This window comes from Bufo gargarizans, chromosome 5, assembly GCF_014858855.1.
Source record: "Bufo gargarizans isolate SCDJY-AF-19 chromosome 5, ASM1485885v1, whole genome shotgun sequence".
Taxonomy (NCBI): Eukaryota; Metazoa; Chordata; class Amphibia; order Anura; family Bufonidae; genus Bufo; species Bufo gargarizans.
This window is the reverse complement of record NC_058084.1, coordinates 302,476,715-302,498,030: the sequence shown is the minus strand read 5'-3', so window position 1 is coordinate 302,498,030 and position 21,316 is coordinate 302,476,715. Positions and strand designations below refer to the sequence as shown.

Below are 21,316 nucleotides of genomic sequence, written 5' to 3'. Positions count from 1 at the left end.
TGTGGCTAAAGGACCTTTGGTGATGTCAGATCACATGCTCCATCACCATGGTGATGGACCATGTGATTGGAGCATGTGATCTGACATCACCAAAGGTCATTCAGCCCAAGCCCACAGCTAGAGAAGAGACCGACCGGGAACTACACGATCTTGGGGATAAGGTGAGTTAACGTTTTTATTTTTTTTTAACCCTTCCAGCACTATTATACTAAGCATTCTGTATTCAGAATGCTATTATTTTCCCTTATAACCATGTTATAAGGGAAAATAATAGAATCTTCAGAACATCAATCCCAAGCCCGAACTGCTGTGAAGAAGTTCGGGTTTGGGTACCAAACATGCGCGATTTTTCTCACGCGAGTGCAACGCATGACAATGTTTTGCACTCGCGCGGAAAAATCGCGGGTGTTTCCGCAACGCACCCGCACATTTTTCCGCAACGCCCGTGTGAAACCAGCCTTAGGCCCCTTTCACACGGGCGAGATTTCCGTGCGGGTGCGATGCGTGAGTTGAACGCACTACACCCGCACTGAATCCTGACCCATTCATTTCTATGGGGCTGTTCACATGAGCGGTGATTTTCACGCATCACTTATGCGTTGCGTGAAAATCGCAGCATGTTCTATATTCTGCGTTTTTCACGTAACGCAGGCCCCATAGAAATGAATGGGGTTGCGTGAAAATCGCAAGCATCCGCAAGCAAGTGCGGATGCGGTGCGATTTTCACGCATGGGTTCTAGGTGACAGTCTATTCACTGTATTATTTTCCCTTATAACATGGTTATAAGGGAAAATAATAGCATTCCGACTACAGAATGCTTAGTATAATGGTGCTGGGAGGGTTAAAAAAAATAAAAAAGTTAACTCACCTTATCCCCATGATCGCCTAGTTCCCGGTCGGTCTCTTCTTTAGCTGTGGCTAAAGGACCTTTGGTGATGTCAGATCACATGCTCCATCACCATGGTGATGGACCATGTGATTGGAGCATGTGATCTGACATCACCAAAGGTCATTCAGCCCAAGCCCACAGCTAGAGAAGAGACCGACCGGGAACTACACGATCTTGGGGATAAGGTGAGTTAACGTTTTTATTTTTTTTTAACCCTTCCAGCACTATTATACTAAGCATTCTGTATTCAGAATGCTATTATTTTCCCTTATAACCATGTTATAAGGGAAAATAATAGAATCTTCAGAACATCAATCCCAAGCCCGAACTGCTGTGAAGAAGTTCGGGTTTGGGTACCAAACATGCGCGATTTTTCTCACGCGAGTGCAAAACGCATGACAATGTTTTGCACTCGCGCGGAAAAATCGCGGGTGTTTCCGCAACGCACCCGCACATTTTTCCGCAACGCCCGTGTGAAACCAGCCTTAGTGTGCTGACCTGTTTATTGGCGCTCGCATGATTCCTTTTTCCATGCATACCATATCATTTAGAAATGTTAATGTGATTCTCAACAGCTGCAAAGCAAATCATTTACAAATGCTGATGACTAAAATCATCAGTCAGTTTTTAATTTTTGATGTTTACTATTAGAAAAAATAATCTTCCACGTGTTCCTGTTGAATTCTGATTAAAAAACTGTAGTTTGAGTTAATTTCCTGCTGACAGGCTCCCTTTTTTCCCTGTTAAACCTGGCCCAATCCCGTGTAGGGCTGGCTCAGGTGAATGCAATGATACCTTAGCTATCTGTTGCTTTATTGGCCGCTTTCACACGAGCAAGTAACACATTGAACTCGCAATGAGGACGTTGCTTCAGCACCTAGAGGCTCAGTCCACTCACCCTTTGGCACGCCCAGGTCCCTTTGATTGACTTGTGATTTCTCCTCTTCGTCCAGTAAATCCCGTGCCTGCGCCGTCCCTTTTTCTATTCGGCGTTGTGAGTGAAGGACGCACTCCTGCTGCTGGCCTCACTCACTGCCGAATACTAAACGGTCTGGAGCCTGTGCAGTGAGTGAAGCAGGCGCAGTGAGGGAGGGCGGCAGCAGGAGTGCGTCTTTCACTCACTGCGCCGAATAGTAAATGGGACGGCGCAGGATTTACTGGACGAAGAGGAGAAATAACAAGTTAATCAAAGGGACCTGGGCGTGCCAAAGGGTGAGTGGACTGAGCCTCTAGGTGCTGAAGCAACGTCCTGATAGCACCTAGAGGCTCATTAGCATATTTTAAAAGGCAGGCAGAGACCTAGAAAGCCCGCTGTTATGTACTGCTGATATTAGCCCATCGCTAATGTCAGTCAGCTGCATAACGTGATTTCTGATGACAGAAACCCTTTTTAAATAAGCCGAAACAACTCTTTGCTAGCCGTCGCTCCCTCTTCAGCTCTAAAGTGAATGTGACGATTACTGACCTCTGTGCTGAAGACGTATCCACTTACTTCAAAGATACGTTTGATAACATCCAGCAGGAAATAATGTCCCAGTATCCAACCAGCAGCAATCCCCTCCGTCCCACACTTCCTCTTGTTCTTGCTTCTCACTTGACCCTATAATGAGGCTCCTCTTTTCTTCTCGACCAACTACCTGCAGAACTGATCCTATTCCATCCCACCTCCTCCAATTTCTCTCCCCGGCTGTCATTAGTCACCTAATTAAGATAATTAACCTCTCTGCTAACTATTGACCTGTTTATAATCTCCCCTTCTCTAAACTCCTGTAACCTCTGATCTACTCTCGCCTGATAAGTTACCTCTCTGCTAACTCTTCTCGACCCATGCAATCTACAGAAACTTCCTTTACCAAAGTGTCCTATCATGGCAACTACTCTCCACTGATCTTCTGGATCTGACATTGTAGTCCACAAACTTTTTAGTATTCTCCATTCAAGGACATTGCTCTCTTGGTTTTCTTCCTGTCTCTCTGGCAGCACTTTCAGCATAACATTTGCTGTCTCTACTTCTTCTCCTCAACCTCTTGCTGTTGGAGATCCTCAGGGTTTAGATCTTGATCCTCTTTTCTCTCTACGGTCCCTTTCAGACAGACCATCAGCAGATTACACCCAACTATATACCTCTTCCCGTGACATCACTCCAGCAGTACTACAAAATACCAGTGATTGTCTGGAAAATGTCTCATCATTTGGTGGGGTGATATAAATAAAGACACCAGTAATTCTTGTTGTTATGTCACTGGGCCTTCACAAACAGCTGATCGGCAGAGGTCCTGGGTGTCGGAGCCCTGCCAATCAGATGCTGATGATCTATCCAGAGGATAGCTCATTGGCTATACTACATTATTAATTACATACAGTTACAAATGATATACAGTTACAAAAGGATCCAGGTGCTGGTGTTTTGTGACTCAACCCAAAGGCTAGACTCCTACTTCATTTAGGGCTTATGCACACGACCGTGTTTTTTATCCGCATCCGATCTGCATTTTTTGTAGGTCGGATGCCGACCCATTCACTTCGGTGGGGCCGCAAAAGATGCGGACAGCACACTGTGTATAGTCCACATCCATATGTACGTTATATGGCCTTGCGAAATAATAGAACATGTTTTACAGACAAGAACAGGACATTTCTATAGATGGCAGTATGTTCCATTATGTAGAATGCGGCCCATATCCGTTTTGTGATCCATTATCTCTGATTTGTGGACCTCAAAAAATGGCTTTGCACATGTGCATGGGCCCCTATGCAGTTTAAAATACTTGTAGCCCCTGTTTCTTTTCATATGTTGGACTACTGTTATACCACTGTGGCATCAAAACTGCAGCAAGATGTTTAACACCTTAGGGACCCAGGACGAGAATGCTCATCCTAAATGGTCGGTACTTTGTCCCCCAGGGCGAGTATTCTCTTCCTGCGGTCCTGCAATCAGCAGCACGGATCCGGCTGTTACTGACAGCCTGATCCCTGCTGCATCCACCAGCATCAGTGATGACGCTGAGGCCGGTGGTTAACCCCCTCATATGCCGCGGTCAGCTCTGACCATGGCATATGGGAGGTTTGTGCTCCCTCTCCTTTTCAATTAAAAGAAAAAGCACCTTTCTCATAAAAAAAGAAATATGAAATTGTAAAAAATTTATTCGGTATCACTGCGTGTGTAACAACCTGCTCTATAGAAATATCACATGATCCACCCCATCTGGTCAAACAAATAATAATAAAAACTGTGCTAAAAAAAAGCCTTTTTTTTGTCACCTTACATCACAAAAAGTATAATACCAAGCGATCAAGAAGTCACACGCACCCCAAAATTGTACTAATCAGTCATCCTGCAAAAAATGAGACCCTACCTAAGACAATCGCCCAAACAATAAAAAATAAATGATTTTTTTTGTTTCAAAAATGCTGTTATTGTGCAAAACTTAAAAGTTTACATATTAGGTATCGCTGCGTCCTTAACATGCAGTACAATATGTGACGAGAAAACTGTCTCAGAATGGCTTGGATAAGTAAAAGCATTTTAAAGTTATCACCACATAAAGTGATACATGTCAGATTTGCAAAAAATGGCCTAGTCCTTAAGGTGAAAAATGGCATGGTTCTTAAGGGGTTAAAGGGAATCTGTCGCTAATTTTATCGTGTCCTAACTAAGGGGAACATAAACAAGTGACAGATCTGATTAGCAAAACGCTGGGTCACTTTCTTTAATTTTGCTAAAATCATGTGCTAACTAGCTCCAACACATGCCAATCAAGTCCCCATATTCATGAGCTCATTACCCTCCCCTCACACCTGCTGCTGATTCATATGGGAAAAAAACAGCGGCAGGTGGGCAGGGAGAGCCTTGATCTCATGAATATGGACTCTGCATGTGCTGGAGCTGTTAGGATTTAAAACTGTGGGCAGCAGAAAACTCGTGACAGATTCCATTTAAAGAGTTCATCCAGGAATGAAGAAAATGAAAATACTTAAAAATATTAACTTATTATAAATATGTTTCCAAATAACTTTAATTAGTTATAATGGCTTGTTTTGTCCAGGGAGCAATCATCAGGGGAAATAAAATGGCCACCATCCTATTAGTACACAGAAAACCTGTCCTAATCATTTAGCAGGACAAGTTACTTCACAACACTGAGCCAAAGATCTGCCTCAGCCTCCTCTCTGCTCTTCTTGTCAGGGATCCGGAATATAGTTTATGATCTTCAGCTGAATCTCTGTAGGAAGGGCGTTCATGAGGAGATATGAAGTACAGAGAGGAGGGTGGTGATACGACTAATGAGCAGCAGCAATTGTATGAAATCTCCATTACCACAGCCCCACATTGCCAGTGTGTCCTGTCTATCTGTACTCCTCAAGAACTCTATTCCTACAGAGATTCAACTGAAAATCACATTATACTGTATTCCGGATGATAAACCCTGATAAGCAGAGTAGAGAGAAGGCGGAGGCAGCTCAGAGATGTGAAGTAACTTGTCCCGCTATGTGATTGGGACAGTTTTTGTGTGTACTCATAGGACAGTGACCGTTTTATTTCTCCTAATGATTGCTCCCTATCAAAAATGAGCAGTTATAACTAATGAAAGGTATTTGGGAATATAATTATAATGTAATATTTAACTATTTTCTTTTTCTTAATTCCTGGAGAACCCCTTTGAATGCATCGCCATACCATACATGTACTTTCGTGGATCAGTTGACAACCCAGGTGTAATACCTATTAAGACGGTAAACCTTTTCTTTGTATGTACTGATAAGTGGCAGTTCCTGTCTGTTATGTGAGACTAATGGTGTCTCTGGTGCAATTATGTATTCTAGGGGGAAGGAAAAAGCATTTTCAGAGAGAAGCAAGAGTAGACAGGCACTGAAAACTGCACATCCTGCTTCCTTATGCTTTGACACTTTTAGTTCCTTTTCAGTGCTTTTGCCAAGTTTCTTGACTGGCTATGCCTAATAACTCAAGCAAATGGCACAGAATCACCATCATTCTTGGAGCCAGCTCTGCTTGAGCTGTGGATGAGTAAAATACTTCATTTCTTTCTTTAGCTATTTGGGATTTTTGTTTGGTCCTCTATCTATTTTGTCTTTTATTTGAGGAATCTGTATTCTCATGCCAGGATTGTAAAAGACAGGTTGTAAAGACAGATGGGACAGGTGTTTCAGGTTCCTTCAAGCTACCTTGTCCTTGCTTGTAATGGCATTGTACATTCCAGTGCTCAATAGAAGATTTTTTTTTTCCCAAAGAAGTATGATGCAACCAAGTCAACAATCAAAAGCTTCATTATAAAAGGAAAGATTTGTAGTGAAAGCACACATATTCCACCATGTTCATAGCTTACTCATCTGACCCAAGGACAAGTCAGTTCTAAAATGATTCAGCTCTTAATCTTCTGCTTTTTCGGTGAAGGTTCAAGTGGGATATTTTCAGGTTTGAAAATGGTATATGTAGATGTCATAAACTGACGTTATTACTTTTACTTACTTGGTTCTTTTTTACTTCTGTTTTAGCTTTCTTTTCTCTAAAGCCATGCTTTACAGTTGTCTGAAGACCTTATTATTTCTCTCACTTGGTGGCCAAATTTCTCTGGTCAGTTTTTTGGTGATGGGCAGTTCCCTTTCCACCACTACAGATTATTTTTTTTTTTTAACCATAAGTTACTTGAAATCTGTTTATTGAGATGTTGAAAGGGCAATTAACCCTAGAATAATATCCACTTAATCTCTACAGCTGCCTTCATGTTTCCAATGAGTGTTGTCATTAATATAACACCATTATTGCAGCATCTCGTAGATTCTGCTTTAATGGTTACATTAGAATTCTCACCTACATTATGGAAATGAGACCATAGCAGCTTCCTATATGTTACATATTCAAGAGGATTAAATGCTTAATGTGCCGTCTAGATACCAGACTCTGTTACTGACCTACTGGATATACTGGAGCTGTATTTTATCAGTCGAGTACCTATTTCATCTAGAACAAGTAAATGTTCTGGGAATTAGAGCCATTGGATTACATTTATTCATTGAACATGCACTTTCTTGTCTAAAAGTATTGGTAATATAGGTATTTATGTAGAGCTTGCTAGGTTCTGCTGAAATGAGCACAGCATATACCGTAAAAGTGACTGTCCTAAACCTACACGACACTAGCAACATTGGTATTGCCTCTCCCTGCAGCAGATGGTGCCAGTCAAGTTAAAAAATATATACTTTTTTTTGGTGCATATATTATGTATACATTTTTTTTTATTATGACAGCACCTAGAATGATTCTTTATTATAAAGTATCAATCAAAAGACCAGGCCAAACAAGCGAGTTCTTGCAAGCTATGACCTGGTCTTAGAGCAAGGGCTTACAAAGAAAAGCCTTTGACACTGCTTTAGTTTTTATGCTTCATATAGAACATATTGATCTACTTTTCAATTGCACCAATCTGTATGTTTTTATGCACACTGCCGTTGGAATGATAGATTAATATTGAAAAATATCTTGCTGCAATCACATGTATGCATACTAATTCCTATTGATCACAAGCACAAAGCAATTTGATTATTACGTAGTGATTTTCTTTTCCCTTTTATTGTAGTTTTGATCCTCCTTTGCTTTTATTACAGTGTCCACCTGTACTTTCTGTTTCCTAATCTTGAGGAAGGAGGTTTGGCTACGTATAGGACGGCTATTGTTCAAAATCAGCATCTTGCAATGTTGGCTAAGGTAAAAAAAAAAAAATCTTTTAAATGTTGAACTTTTTCTGCTCTCCATATTCCATGATCTTGTCTGCATTACAGCTATCTCTCACTGTAACATTCATCATTAAACTATTTACTTCTTGAAATACAGAATTTCACCATCCATGATATTGAATTTTCCCAATTTCTATTTCCAAATAGATTAATCTACATTACGGTAGAGACTCTTTCTACTAAAGTAATGTAGCAAAGAAATTATTGCCCATTCAATTGTGCATATAAAACCATGGCTTTTAGAATACCCATTCTCAAAATAGGCTTGTCTTTTCTTTGCTGTCATAGTCCTTTTGGCTCTTGTTGATTGGCTGGAGGGAGCCACTTATCCACACGGATACAGTCAGCAGCGTCTATTGGGTTCTTGCTGACACTGGAAAGTTGGAGAAAGATGGTGATTATTGGCCAACATCTCCTCCCAGGTCTGCGTGCTCAGAGTGAATGCTGTACACGTCTGTACTGAACCAGAGCAGTTGAAAAAATTGACCACCTCTGTGCATCATATAGGGGCTAAAATAAGAATATTATTAGAGGTCACATGTTATATTATCGCATAAAAATCACATTACCATAAGTTGATATGTATGTTTATTATCGGGTACATCATTCCCTACATTACATTATTCATTATTGTAGCAGCTTTCATCATACATGTGTGCTGCCATTATCTCTAGAATTCCAGCATGCTTACCACATAGGACATTTCCACCGACGACTGTATGCAAATAATCAAGAAGGAGATGGAGGGGCTGGCAGAGGAAGCAGGAAGAACAAGGGTGCACAGAGTAGTTTGGGACCTCCCTCAATGCACAACACGTTCCTTATTTATGTATAGATTAAAACAACTGTTTTCTCAGAATGACGCATCTGATCGTTAAGGTATAGGTATTATTACATTCAGCTGAGCTAGCCCTACTAGTCTTGTTTAACAGTGAATTTCAAAATTCATGGTGACTCCTTTTAAAGAGATGTCTCACTATGACAGTTGCTTCTTTAAAATCATCTTGTTGAGGCTTTTCTCTTTAGGTACTAAAGAGCTTGAGGCAGGGGCGGACTTGAAACTTAAAGTGGCCCTGGAAGGAAGACTAAAAGTGGCCCTGTTTTGTAGTCTGGTCCAAATTTATGGAAGGCAGGGCCAGCACAAGTAGGTGGGGACAGCAATACCATATAATGGCACATTATGCCAGGGCTTGACAAATTTTCTTGGAATCTAGGAGCCAGCTAAAAAAGTTAGGAGCCGTTTTTTTTTTTTTACCTTTTATAAAGCCGTTTTTTTTTCAGCGACAAAAATAACACCTCTTAAATTAACATATAAAGAAGTCTAGACCCAAACAACATGGGCATTGTTTATTATAAGTGTGTTATGACGTCACTGTGTGTGTAATCCCTGCGCTGTGACGTCACTGTGTGTGTGTAATCCCTGCGCTGTGACGTCACTGTGTGTGTGTAATCCCTGCGCTGTGACGTCACTGTGTGTGTGTAATCCCTGCGCTGTGACGTCACTGTGTGTGTGTAATCCCTGCGCTGTGACATCACTTCGTGTGTATAATCCCTGCGCTGTGACGTCACTGTGTGTGTGTGTAATCCCTGCGCTGTGACGTCACTGTGTGTGTGTGTAATCCCTGCGCTGTGACGTCACTGTGTGTGTGTAATCCCTGCGCTGTGACGTCACTGTGTGTGTGTAATCCCTGCGCTGTGACGTCACTGTGTGTGTGTAATCCCTGCGCTGTGACGTCACTGTGTGTGTAATCCCTGAGCTGTGACGTCACTGTGTGTGTGTAATCCCTGCACTGCAGCTGACTGAACTGAGATCCCTTCCCCAGGATGTTTGGTCCGGACTCATTCATCTCATAGAACTGCAGCTATGAAATCCACAGCGTATTGCAGCCAATACCAGCAAAATGGATAAAATTTTCCCAAAAATCCTCACACTTCATAAAATCCACACGGAAATGAACCTACTGTGCACAATTCAAATCTGCACTGTGGTAATATAGGATTTTACCACGTGTAACTAAATTCCACACGCTACATGTAGAGTTTGATATAAATTGAGTTTGATATATCAGATGATTTAGCCATTTTGGAGTCTTATGGCAGCTCCTAGGAGACCTGTGTGGTATACAGCCTGTCACCCAGCTTTCCTGGAGACCTGTGTGGTATACAGCCTGTCACCCAGCTTTCCTGGAGACCTGTGTGGTATACAGCCTGTCACCCAGCTTTCCTGGAGACCTGTGTGGTATACAGCCTGTCACCCAGCTTTCCTGAGGAGAACATATCTCAGTATGGGAACATATAGAGAAGTCATCAGATGATTTGGCCATTCAGCTTTCTTAGTTCTCAGGAGCTGCAACCCGGCTTTCCAAGACTCCTAAAGGGGTAAATCATATGATAACGTATCTAAATGTTCCTATACGGAGATATATTCTCTTCAGGAGACCAGGAAAGCTGGGTGACAGACAGCCTGTATACCACACAGCTCTCCTAGGAGCTGCCACCCAGCTTTCTGTGTGGTATACAGGCTGTCACCCAGCTTTCCTAGAAAGGGACAGAACTAAGAAGTGGCCGAATGGTAACTGCAGGAATGGCCACCAGTTGTGGCTAGCAGGAGCTCCGGCCTAATGACGGCAGCATGTGTGCAGCTCCCCCCTGGGTTCATGGCCGTAGCAGGCAGACATTACAAACTAAGTGCAGAGCTCCTCGTTTACAGCAGCAGAGCCGCCGGATTGTCTTACCTCCACTTGTCCGCGTGTGCAGCGCCGCTAACTGTGCTCCCGCTCTGCCTCCCCTGCACTAACTCCTCTCTCCCCGCCGAGGCTCTCTGACCGGCACACGGGCTCTGCCATTTTTAACTGCCCTGGAGATGACGCACGCTGCGACCGATAGATGGCGAGAGAGAGTGGCCAAACCACGATGGAGCCGAAAGCTGAGGGGTCCGGGCAGGGTGGCAGTCCGAACCTGGGCGCGCCGCGCAAGTAATAAAAAAAAAAAAAAAAGTTACATTTTGCTAGCGGTCCTAACCCTCCAGTGTCTGTGCCCGGCTGCTGGGCCTATTTTCAAGCAGAGGCAAATAGGCGCCAGGGCAAAATTCCTAGTCGCCATGGCGACCTGGCGCCTGGGATTTGTCGAGCCCTGCATTATGCCACCCCAACAGAGCCAAATACCACAGTCCATCACAAAATACATCCCCAAAAGCTTCCACTGGCCGGCAGTGAGGAGGGCTCAGGCGGACCCCTGGACATCGGCCCACCGGGAAATTTCCATGTAAGGTCTGTCCACCCCTGGTTTGAGGATTAATATTAACCTGGCAAAAATCATATCTTCAGGGTTGGTGGAAAAGTTTGAGACTTTGGCAACTGACTGTTCACTACTATTCATGAAAACACTGTATTAATAAACGCCACTAAGAAAATAGAAGAATAGATCCAGGTGACATTATTCTTAAAGAAGCACCTTGACTGTCAGAAAAAAGTTCATAAGTCTGACAAAAGACATCTGTCCATCCAGTTCAGCCTGTCATCCTGCAGGTTTATCCAGAGGAAGGCATAAACCCCAGTAAGGCAGAAGCCAATTTTCCTCACTTTAGGGGAAAAAGTTATTTCCCGACTCCAATCGGTAAATCGGAATAACTCCCTGGATAAACAACCCATCTCCAGTAGCTATAGCCTGTAATATTATTACACTCCAGAAATACTTCCAGACCCCTCTTGAACTCTTTTAGTGAACTCACCATCACCACCTCTTCGGCTTCCATAGTCTCCCTGCTCTTACCGTAAAAAATCCTCTTCTATGTTTGTGTACAAACCTTCTTTCCTCCAGACGCAGAGGATGTCCCCTCGTCACAGTCACAGTCCTGGGGATAAATAGATAATGGTAGAGATCTCTGTACTGACCCCTGATATATAGAAACATAGAAACATAGAATGTGTCGGCAGATAAGAACCATTTGGCCCATCTAGTCTGCCCAATATATCTGAATCCTATGAATAGCCCCGGCCCTATCTTATATGAAGGATGGCCTTATGCCTATCCCATGCATGCTTAAACTCCTTCACTGTATTTGCAGCTACCACTTCTGCAGGAAGGCTATTCCATGCATCCACTACCCTCTCAGTAAAGTAATACTTCCTTATATTACTTTTAAACCTTTGCCCCTCTAATTTAAAACTGTGTCCTCTTGTGGTAGTTTTTCTTCTTTTAAATATGCTCTCCTCCTTTACCGAGTTGATTCCCTTTATGTATTTAAAAGTTTCTATCATATCCCCTCGGTCTCTTCTTTCTTCCAAGCTATACATATTAAGGTCTTTTAACCTTTCCTGGTAAGTTTTATCCTGCAATCCATGTACTAGTTTAGTAGCTCTTCTCTGAACTCTCTCTAGAGTATCTATATCCTTCTGGAGATATGGCCTCCAGTACTGCGCACAATACTCCAAGTGAGGTCTCACTAGTGATCTGTACAGCGGTAAGCATTCTGCTTGCATTTCGTGCTGCTTTATTACATTGTCTTCCCACCTTTAAGTCTTCTGAAATAATTACTCCTAAATCCCTTTCCTCAGATACTGAGGTCAGGACTGTGTCGAATATTCTATATTCTGCCCTTGGGTTTTTACGCCCCAGGTGCATTATCTTGCACTTATCCACATTAAATTTCAGTTGCCAGAGTTCTGACCATTCTTCTAGTTTTCCTAAGTCCTTTTCCATTTGGCGTTTCCCTCCAGGAACATCAACCCTGTTACATATCTTTGTGTCATCAGCAAAAAGACAAACCTTACCATCGAGGCCTTTTGCAATGTCACTTATGAAGATATTAAACAAAATTGGTCCCAGTACAGATCCCTGTGGAATCCCACTGGTAACATGACCTTGTTTTGAATGTTCTCCATTGACTACAACCCTCTGTTGTCTGTCACTCAGCCACTGCCTAATCCACTCAACAATATGGGAGCCCATGCTCAATGACTGCAGTTTATTGATAAGTCTTCTATGTGGGACAGTGTCAAAAGCCTTACTAAAATCTAGATATGCGATGTCTACTGCACCTCCACCGTCTATTATTTTAGTCACCCAGTCAAAAAAATCTATAAGATTTGTTTGACATGATCTCCCTGAAGTAAACCCATGCTGTTTTTCATCTTGCAATCCATGGGATTTTAGATGTTCCACAATCCTATCCTTTAATAGGGTTTCCATTAATTTGCCTACTATTGATGTCAGACTCACTGGTCTATAGTTGCTCGATTCCTCCCTACTACCTTTCTTGTGAATGGGCACGACATTTGCCAATTTCCAATCTTCCGGGACGACTCCTGTTACTAATGATTGGTTAAATAAATCTGTTAACGGTTTTGCCAGCTCACCACTAAGCTCTTTTAATAATTTTGGGTGTATCTCATCAGGCCCCTGTGACTTATTTGTCTTCACTTTAGACAGCAAACTTAGAACATCTTCCTCTGTAAAGACACATGCATCAAACGATTTAATAGTCATCCTTTCTAGTGGAGGTCCTTCTCCTTCTTTTTCTTTTGTAAAAACTGAACAGAAGTATTCATTAAGGCAGTCGGCTAGCCCTTTATTCTCTTCTACATACCTTCCGTCCTTTATTTTTAATTTAGTTATTCCTTGTTTTAATTTCCTTTTTTCATTTATATATCTGAAGAATGTCTTATCCCCTTTTTTCATAGACTTTTTTTCATAGACTTTTTTCATAGACTGAGCTATTTATACATAGTTATTAGATCTCCCCTCAGTCGTCTTTTTTTCTAAAGTGAATAACCCTAATTTTGATAATCTTTCAGGGTACTGTGGTCCATCCATTCCAGTTTTTAGTTTAGTTGCCCTCCTCTGAACCCTCTCCAGCTCTGCTATGTCTGCCTTGTTCACAGGAGCCCAGAACTTTACACAGTACTCGGTGTGGTCTGACTAGGGATTTATAAAGTTGCAGGACTATGTTCTCGTTGCGGGGATCTATTCCCCTTTTGATGCAACATATTATCATATTGACCTTGGCAGCAGCTGCCTGACCCTGGTTTCTACAGCATAGTTTGCGGTTCACCAAAATTCCTAGGTCCTTTTCCATGTCAGTGTAACCCAGTGTTTTACCATTTAGTATGTACTGGTGACTTGCATTATTCCTTCCCATGTGCATAACCTTACATTTGTCAGTGTTAAACCTTATTTGCTATTTCTCTGCTCAAGCCTCCAGTCTATACAGATCATTCTGCAGCTGTATACTGTCCTCTTTCGTGTTAATTACTTTACACAGTTTAGTCTCATCTGCAAAAATTTATATTTGACTGTGCTAGCCTTCTACAAGATCATTAATAAATAGATTGAAGAGAATACGGCCCAATACTGACCCCTGTTGTACCCCACTAGTGACAGTGACCCAATCTGAGTGTGTACTGTTAATAACCACCCTCTGTTTTCTATCACTGAGCCAGTTACTTACCCACATACAGACATTTTCTCCCAGTCCAAGCACTCTCCTTTTATATACTAACCTTTTATGTCGTACAGTGTCAAATGCTTTGGAGAAGTCCAGATATACAACATCCATTGATTCGTCGCGTTCAAGTCTAGAACTTACCGCCTCATAGAAACTGATTAAATTAGTTTGACATGGCCGATCCCTCATGAAGCCATGCGGATATGGAGTTATTTGGTAATTACCATTGAGGTACTCCAAGAGAGCATATCTTAGAAAACTTTCACACAGTTTACCCACGACAAATGTTAAACTTACTGGCCTATAGTTTCTGGGTTCTGTTTTTGGCCCTTTTTAAAAAAATATTGGCACCACATTTGCTATGTGCCAATCCTGTGGAACATTCCCTTGTCATTATAGAGTCCTTAAATATCAGAAATAAGGGTCTGTCTATGACATTACTCAATTCTCTTAGGAAACGGGGGTGTATGCTATCTGGTCCAGGCAATGTCTATTTTAATCTTTTTAAGACGCCGCTGTACTTCTTCCTGTGTCAGACAGGGCACTTTTAATGGGGAATTTACTTTTACATTCTGCATTTCATCTGAAAGTTTATTTTCTTCAGTGAATACAGTGGAGACAAATATTTAATAGCTTTGCTTTCTCCTCATCGTTCTCTGCAACTCCCCACTTATTATTTTGTAAAGGGCAGACACCTTCAGATTTATACTTTTTACCATTTTTATAAGTGAAGAACATTTTAGGGTTAGTTTTACTCTGGCTGCTTTTATTTGTCTTTTACATATTAATTTTTTTTTTTCCTTATAGTTTTTCAATTCTTCTTCGCTTCCCTCCTGTTTTAGTGAGTTAAATGCTTTCTTTTTGTCATTTATTGCTTTCTTTACAATTCTGTTTATCCATATTAGTTTTTTTTCTTGTTCCTTAACCTTTTATTCCCATAAGGTATGTACCTCTCACAATTAGATTTTAGGACTGATTTAAAAATGTCCCGTTTTGTGGCTGTATTTTTTTTTTTTGAGAACTTTGTCCCAGTTAGGCCTATGGCCTTACTTAGTTGGCTAAATTTAGCTTTTTTGAAGTTTAGTATTTTTGTTCCTCTCTTAACCCCTTAAGGACCAGGCTCATTTTCACCTTAAGGACCAGGCCATTTTTTGCAAATCTGACCAGTGTCACTTTAAGTGCTGATAACTTTAAAACACTTTGACTTATCCAGGCCATTCTGAGATTGTTTTTTTCGTCACATATTGTACTTCATGACACTGGTAAAATAAAGTCCAAAAAATTAATTTTTTTGCATAATAAAATACCTAATTTACCAAAAATTTGGAAAAATTAGCAAATTTCAAAGTTTCAGTTTCTCTACTTCTGTAATACATAGTAATACCCCCAAAAATTGTGATGACTTAACATTCCCCATATGTCTACTTCATGTTTGAATTATTTTGGGAATGATATTTTATTTTTTGGGGATGTTACAAGGCTTAGAAGTTTAGAAGCAAATCTTGAAATTTTTCAGAAATTTACAAAAACCCAATTTTTAGGGACCACTACAGCTCTGAAGTCACTTTGCGAGGCTTACATAATAGAAACCGCCCAAAAATGACCCCATTCTATAAACTACACCCCTCAAGGTATTCAAAACTGATTTTACAAACTCTGTTAACCCTTTGGGTGTTGCACAAGAGTTATTGGCAAATGGGGATGAAATTTGAGAATTTCAATTTTTTTGCCTAATTTTCCATTTTAACCCATTTTTTCCACTAACAAAGCAAGGGTTAACAGCCAAACAAGACTGTATCTTTATTGCCCTGACTCTGCCGTTTACAGAAACACCTCATATGTGGCCGTAAACTACTGTACGGCCACACAGCGGGGTGTAGAGTGAAAGGTGCGCCGTATGGTTTTTGGAAGCCAGATTTTGCTGGACAGTTTTTTTGACACCATGTCCCATTTGAAGCCCCCCTGATGCACCCCTAGAGTAGAAACTCCATAAAAGTGACCCCATCTAAGAAACTACACCCCCTCAAGGTATTCAAAACTGATCTTACAAACTTTGTTAACCCTTTAGGTGTTGCACAAGATTTAATGGAAAATAGAGATACAATTTCAAAATTTCACTTTTTTGGCAGATTTTCCATTTTAATATTTTTTTTCCAGTTACAAAGCAAGGGTTAACAGCCAAACAAAACTCATTATTTATGGCCCTGATTCTGTAGTTTACAGAAACACCCCATATGTGGTTGTAAGCTGCTGTACGGGCACATGGCAGGGCGCAGAAGGAAAGGAATGCCATACAGTTTTTGGAAGGCAGATTTTGCGGGACTGGTTTTTTGACACCATGTCCCATTTGAAGCCCCCCTGATGCACCCCTAGAGTAGAAACTCCCATTTTAGAAAGTACGGAATAGGGTGGCAGTATTATTGGTACTAGTTCAGGGTACATATGATTTTTGGTTGCTCTATATTACACTTTTTGTGCGGCAAGGTAACAAGAAATAGCTTTTTTGGCACTTTTTTTTTGTTATTTACAACATTCATCTGACAGGTTAGATCACGTGGTAATTTTATAGAGCAGGTTGTCACGGACGCGGCGATACCTAATATGTATACAGTTTTTTTTATTTATGTAAGTTTTATACAATAACTTCATTTTTAAAACCAAAAAATTGTTTAGTGTCTCCATAGTCTAAGAGCCATAGTTTTTTCAGTTTTTGGGCGATTATCTTGAGTAGGGTCTAATTTTTTGCGGGATGAGATGACAGTTTGATTGGCACTATTTTGGGGTGCATATGACTTTTTGATCGCTTGCTATTACACTTTTTGTGACGTAAGATGGCAAAAAATTGCTTTTTTTACAGTTTGTTTTTTTTTTTTTTTACGGTGGTCACCTGAAAGGGTTAGGTCATGTGATATTTATATAGAGCCGGTCGATACGGACGCGGCAATACCTAATATGTATACTTTATTTTTATTTATGTATGTTTAAAAAAAATGATGTTTTAGTGTTTCCATAGTCTAAGAGCCATAGTTTTTTCAGTTTTTGGGCGATTATCTTGAGTAGGGTCTCATTTTTTGCGGGATGAGATGACGGTTTGATTGGTACTATTTTGGCGTACATGCGACTTTTTTGATCACTTTTATTACCTTTTTTGGGAAGTAAGGTGGGCAAAATTTCAATTTTCTCATAGTTTTTATTTTTTTTATTTTTATGGCGTTCACTGTGCGGGGAAAGTAACATGACCGTTTTATAGATCAGGTCGTTACGGACGCGGCGATACCTAATATGTGTAGTGTATTTTTTTTTTTTTTATTCAGTGATAAATGTTTTTTTTTTTCTATCTTAACTTTTTTCACTTATTTTTTACATTTTTTGACCCAGACCCACTTGGTTCTTGAAGATCCAGTGGGTCTAAAGTCTGTAAAATACAGTACAGAACCTATATAGGTTTCTGTACTGTATTTTACTTACACTGAACAGATCTATGCTTTCAGCACAGATCTGTTCAGCACCATGGACAGCAGGACGCCTGAGCAGGCGTCCTGTTGCCATGGGAACCTTCCCCGTCTGCCACAACTTTGCAGACGGGGAAGGGTGAGGACGGGGCTTCGGGGGGCTGTCTGGGGGCTCTCTCCCTCTCCCATCGGGGGGCTGCAAAGGCACAGCAGCCCCCCGATCGGAGAGGGAGGGAGCTCCCTCTTACTGTTAACTCTTTCCATACAGCGGTCCGTACGGACCGCTGTATGGAAAAGGTTAAACGGCTGACATCGCATCAACGATGTCAGCCGTTTATACCAGGGTGCCAGCAATGTGCTGGCACCCTGGTATACCCACTGTACACCAACGATTATGCAATGGGAGGCGGGCGGGGGATCGCGATCCCGCCTGCCGCACCGCCCGCCTCCCCCAACCCCCCCCCCCCCTGCACCACCCGCCGCCATCAAATCGTGCAGGGGTGCAGGGGGGGGGGTGTACAATATTGATTTTAGGCACTCTGGAGTTTCTGATCCCCGCGGTCAGGGACCGCGGGGATCAGAAACTGCAAAAAGCGCAGCAAGCCGCAGGTCTGAATTGACCTGCGGTTTGCTGCGATCGCCGACACGGGGGGGTCACATGACCCCCCCCCCCTGGCGTTTTAACAGGATGCCGGCTGAATGATTTCAGCCGGCATCCTGTTCAAATTAACCCCTGGGGCGCCGGAATGCCGATTTTAAAGTTAGGACGTACCGGTACGTCCTTAGTCCTTAAGGACTCGGGAAATAGGGCGTACCGGTACGTCCTATGTCCTTAAGGGGTTAAGAAACACTCTTTTGAATGACAATTGGAAGGTTATTACTTTATGGTCACTATTTCCCCAACCTGCACATCTGTTGTTCTGTCAGGTTTATTGGTTAATACTAAGTCCAGTGTGGCCGTCCCTCTAGTCATGTCTTGAACCAGTTGGGAAAGGTAATTGTCTTTGGTTATTGCCAAGAACCTGTTTCCTTTATGAGATATACAGGTTTCAGTTTCCCTGTCTATATCTGGGTAGTTGAAGTCCCCCATAATAACCACCTCATTATGATTTGCCGCCTCCTCTATTTTCTTAAGTAGATTTTCTGCGGACTCTGGTATATTAGGTGGCTTATAATAAACCCCTATTAGTATTTTATAAAAAAAAATTCTCCTCCATGTATTTCTACCCACAGTGACTCCACATGTTCATGTCCCTTACTTATATATTCCCGGAGTGTGGACTTTAGACAGGACTTTACATAAATGCAAACCCCTCCCCCTCTCCGGTTTTGACAATCCTTTCTTAACAGAATGTAACCCTGTATGTTAACCGTCCAGCCATGTCTCAGTTATCTCCCCATCCTTTAATGTAATTACCCTACCCCCAGTCCCTAGTTTAAACACTCCTCCAACCTTCTAGCCATCTTCTCCCTCAAAACAGCTGCCCCTTCTCCATTGAGGTGCAGCCCATCCCTAAGATAGAGCCTGTAGCCGACAGAGAAGTCGGACCAGTTCTCCAGGAACCCAAACCTCTCCTTCCTACACCTGTTCTTGTGAACCTCCCTAATCTCCAGCTGCCTTTCTCGTGTGGCTTGTGGTACAGGCAGTATTTTAAGAAAATACTAACTTTGAGGTCCTTGCCCTAAGCTTGTGACCTAAATCCCTAAAATAATTTTTAAAGACGCTCAACCTACCTCTAACTTTTGTCATTGGTTCCGATATGGACCATGACTGCTGGATCTTCTCCAGACCCTCCCAGTAATTTGTCTTTGTGACATATTGCCCTATCTGTACACCTAATAATTGAGTCTGCCACTACCAACACCTGTCTGGCCTGCCCTGCTCTCCTGGTCCCCTGCTTACTGGAGCGAACATTCCCCTTACTGGCAGAGGAAGGGTCCGGCTGCAGTAGTGCTTTTCCTGAGCTGACCTCCCCCTCATCTGCCAACCTTGCAAACTTGTTGGGGTGTGTCAGATCATGGCTAGACTCCCAGGCCCTCTTCCCTGCTTTGTTACCGAGCTAGCTACCTCACTTTCCTGATACTCCTCGCTGCCACTTTCCTCCACATCTACCCCATAGATTTCTTGCTCAGTGAGCAGCAAACTCTGTTCCAAATTAGCAACGCTTCTTAGTGTTGAAACTCGCCCGATTAGATACACGATATGAGATTCCGAAAGGGTAATTTGCTCATAATATGAACAAAGATATGCACCCTCAAACAGCTGTTCCAGTACTGCATACATTAGACAAGATGTGCACTGGACTGCGCTATCAATAATGGAACACATACTAAATGGGGTTTATGCAAGGAAAGAGAAAAAAAACGTAATCTAAAGTCACACTATTAATACAAACCCGCGTTTTGTCTGCTTGTAGAAGTAAAGCTCCCAAACAGCTTCAAACCAGACTGCTTTTTTTTTCTCCTCTGGATTCAAAGGAAGAGAGAATTAAAAACCAACCTTGAAAGATGTAAGGACAGCAAACATAAACCATACGTTAGAGACCTAGTTGGAGTAAAGAGCCCTTTCAACCGACCCCAACACCCACGTAGGTGATCCTTCACCATCAGAAGTAGACAGCTGAGACTCTGAGGTCCAGAGTAATATTTATTTCTTTTTTTCTTTTTGGTGATATAAGGAAATGAGACAACCAGTACAGCAATTATAGCAGAAGCTGATTAACAATTTGAAGCAGCCATGCAGCTGCAAAGAGAGGAGTTGTAGTTGTTTAATGAGTGACGTCCCTAATAGACACACATTACATAGACACCTGGGTCAGCTGCCAAAGCATTTGAAATGTGACAGACACACGGTGATTGGATTAGTATCTGACCAGGATCTCTCAGGCTGAGACCAAGTTACATGGTTTCCGTCAGGGAGAGCGCTCCGCGGAAATCTGTTGCTCTGAATTTTGGAGATGGACTATGGATACGGATTGGAATGATCCTGCTCTCCTTAGCCAGTTCTGTCAGGGTCTATCTGAGAGGTTGCAGGACAAGTTGGCCTTTCATGAAAAACCTGAGTCATTGGAAGCAGCTATGTCCCATGCTGTATATCTGGATAGACGCTTGAGGGGGGGATCTAAGGGTCCTCATCCTCAGGACATACTTTCAAATAAGGTGGCGGCTTCCTTTGACACTTGTGGTAAAGAGACACCTGTGGCTACGCCTTGTGATAAGCCTATGCAGTTGGGGGGAGCTACTCCTGGAACTGCTGGTAGGAGCTCTGGTCATATGAAGGGAGACTGTTTTTGTTGTGGAAAAAGGGACATTTCATGAATATTTGTCCATACATTCAGCGTCAAGGTGTAAACAAAACTAAAATCCCCAAATTACTATTGGTGGTGTGGGTGGGGAGCAAGAAAACATACTTTTGTCATGTACTGGTATTACCCGATTTCTCCTGTCTGCCGAGTAAGCGCTAGAGTCCAGAACTGTGGAAATCGAGGTATTTATCAACAGTGGGGTAGGGGTTAACCTGATTGATGGACAGTTTGTTCGTAGTTATGGGTTGGCTACTAGTGCATTAGAGAAAAGTATATTTGTCTTTGCAATTGATTCAGCACCACTTACCCAAAAATGCTTGTCGCAGGTGGTGAATGACATCCATTTAAGGCCTCATGTACACGACCGTTCAATTTTTTGCGGTCCACAAATTTCAGATCCGCAAAACACGGAAGCTGCCCCTGTGCCTTCCACAATTTGTGGAACGGAACAGGCGGCCAATTGTACAAAAT

At 42.1% G+C, this 21,316-nt stretch overlaps 1 protein-coding gene across 1 annotated transcript in view; it reads left to right on the top strand.

Moving 5' to 3' along the window:
• The window catches only part of DROSHA (drosha ribonuclease III), a 305,757-nt gene that overhangs the window by 185,571 nt on the left and 98,870 nt on the right, over positions 1-21,316 (top strand). Inside the window, exon 21 of the mRNA XM_044293205.1 lies at positions 7,515-7,614. Within this exon, the coding sequence (XP_044149140.1) occupies positions 7,515-7,614 (100 nt within the window). The remainder of the gene's footprint in view (positions 1-7,514; positions 7,615-21,316) is intronic.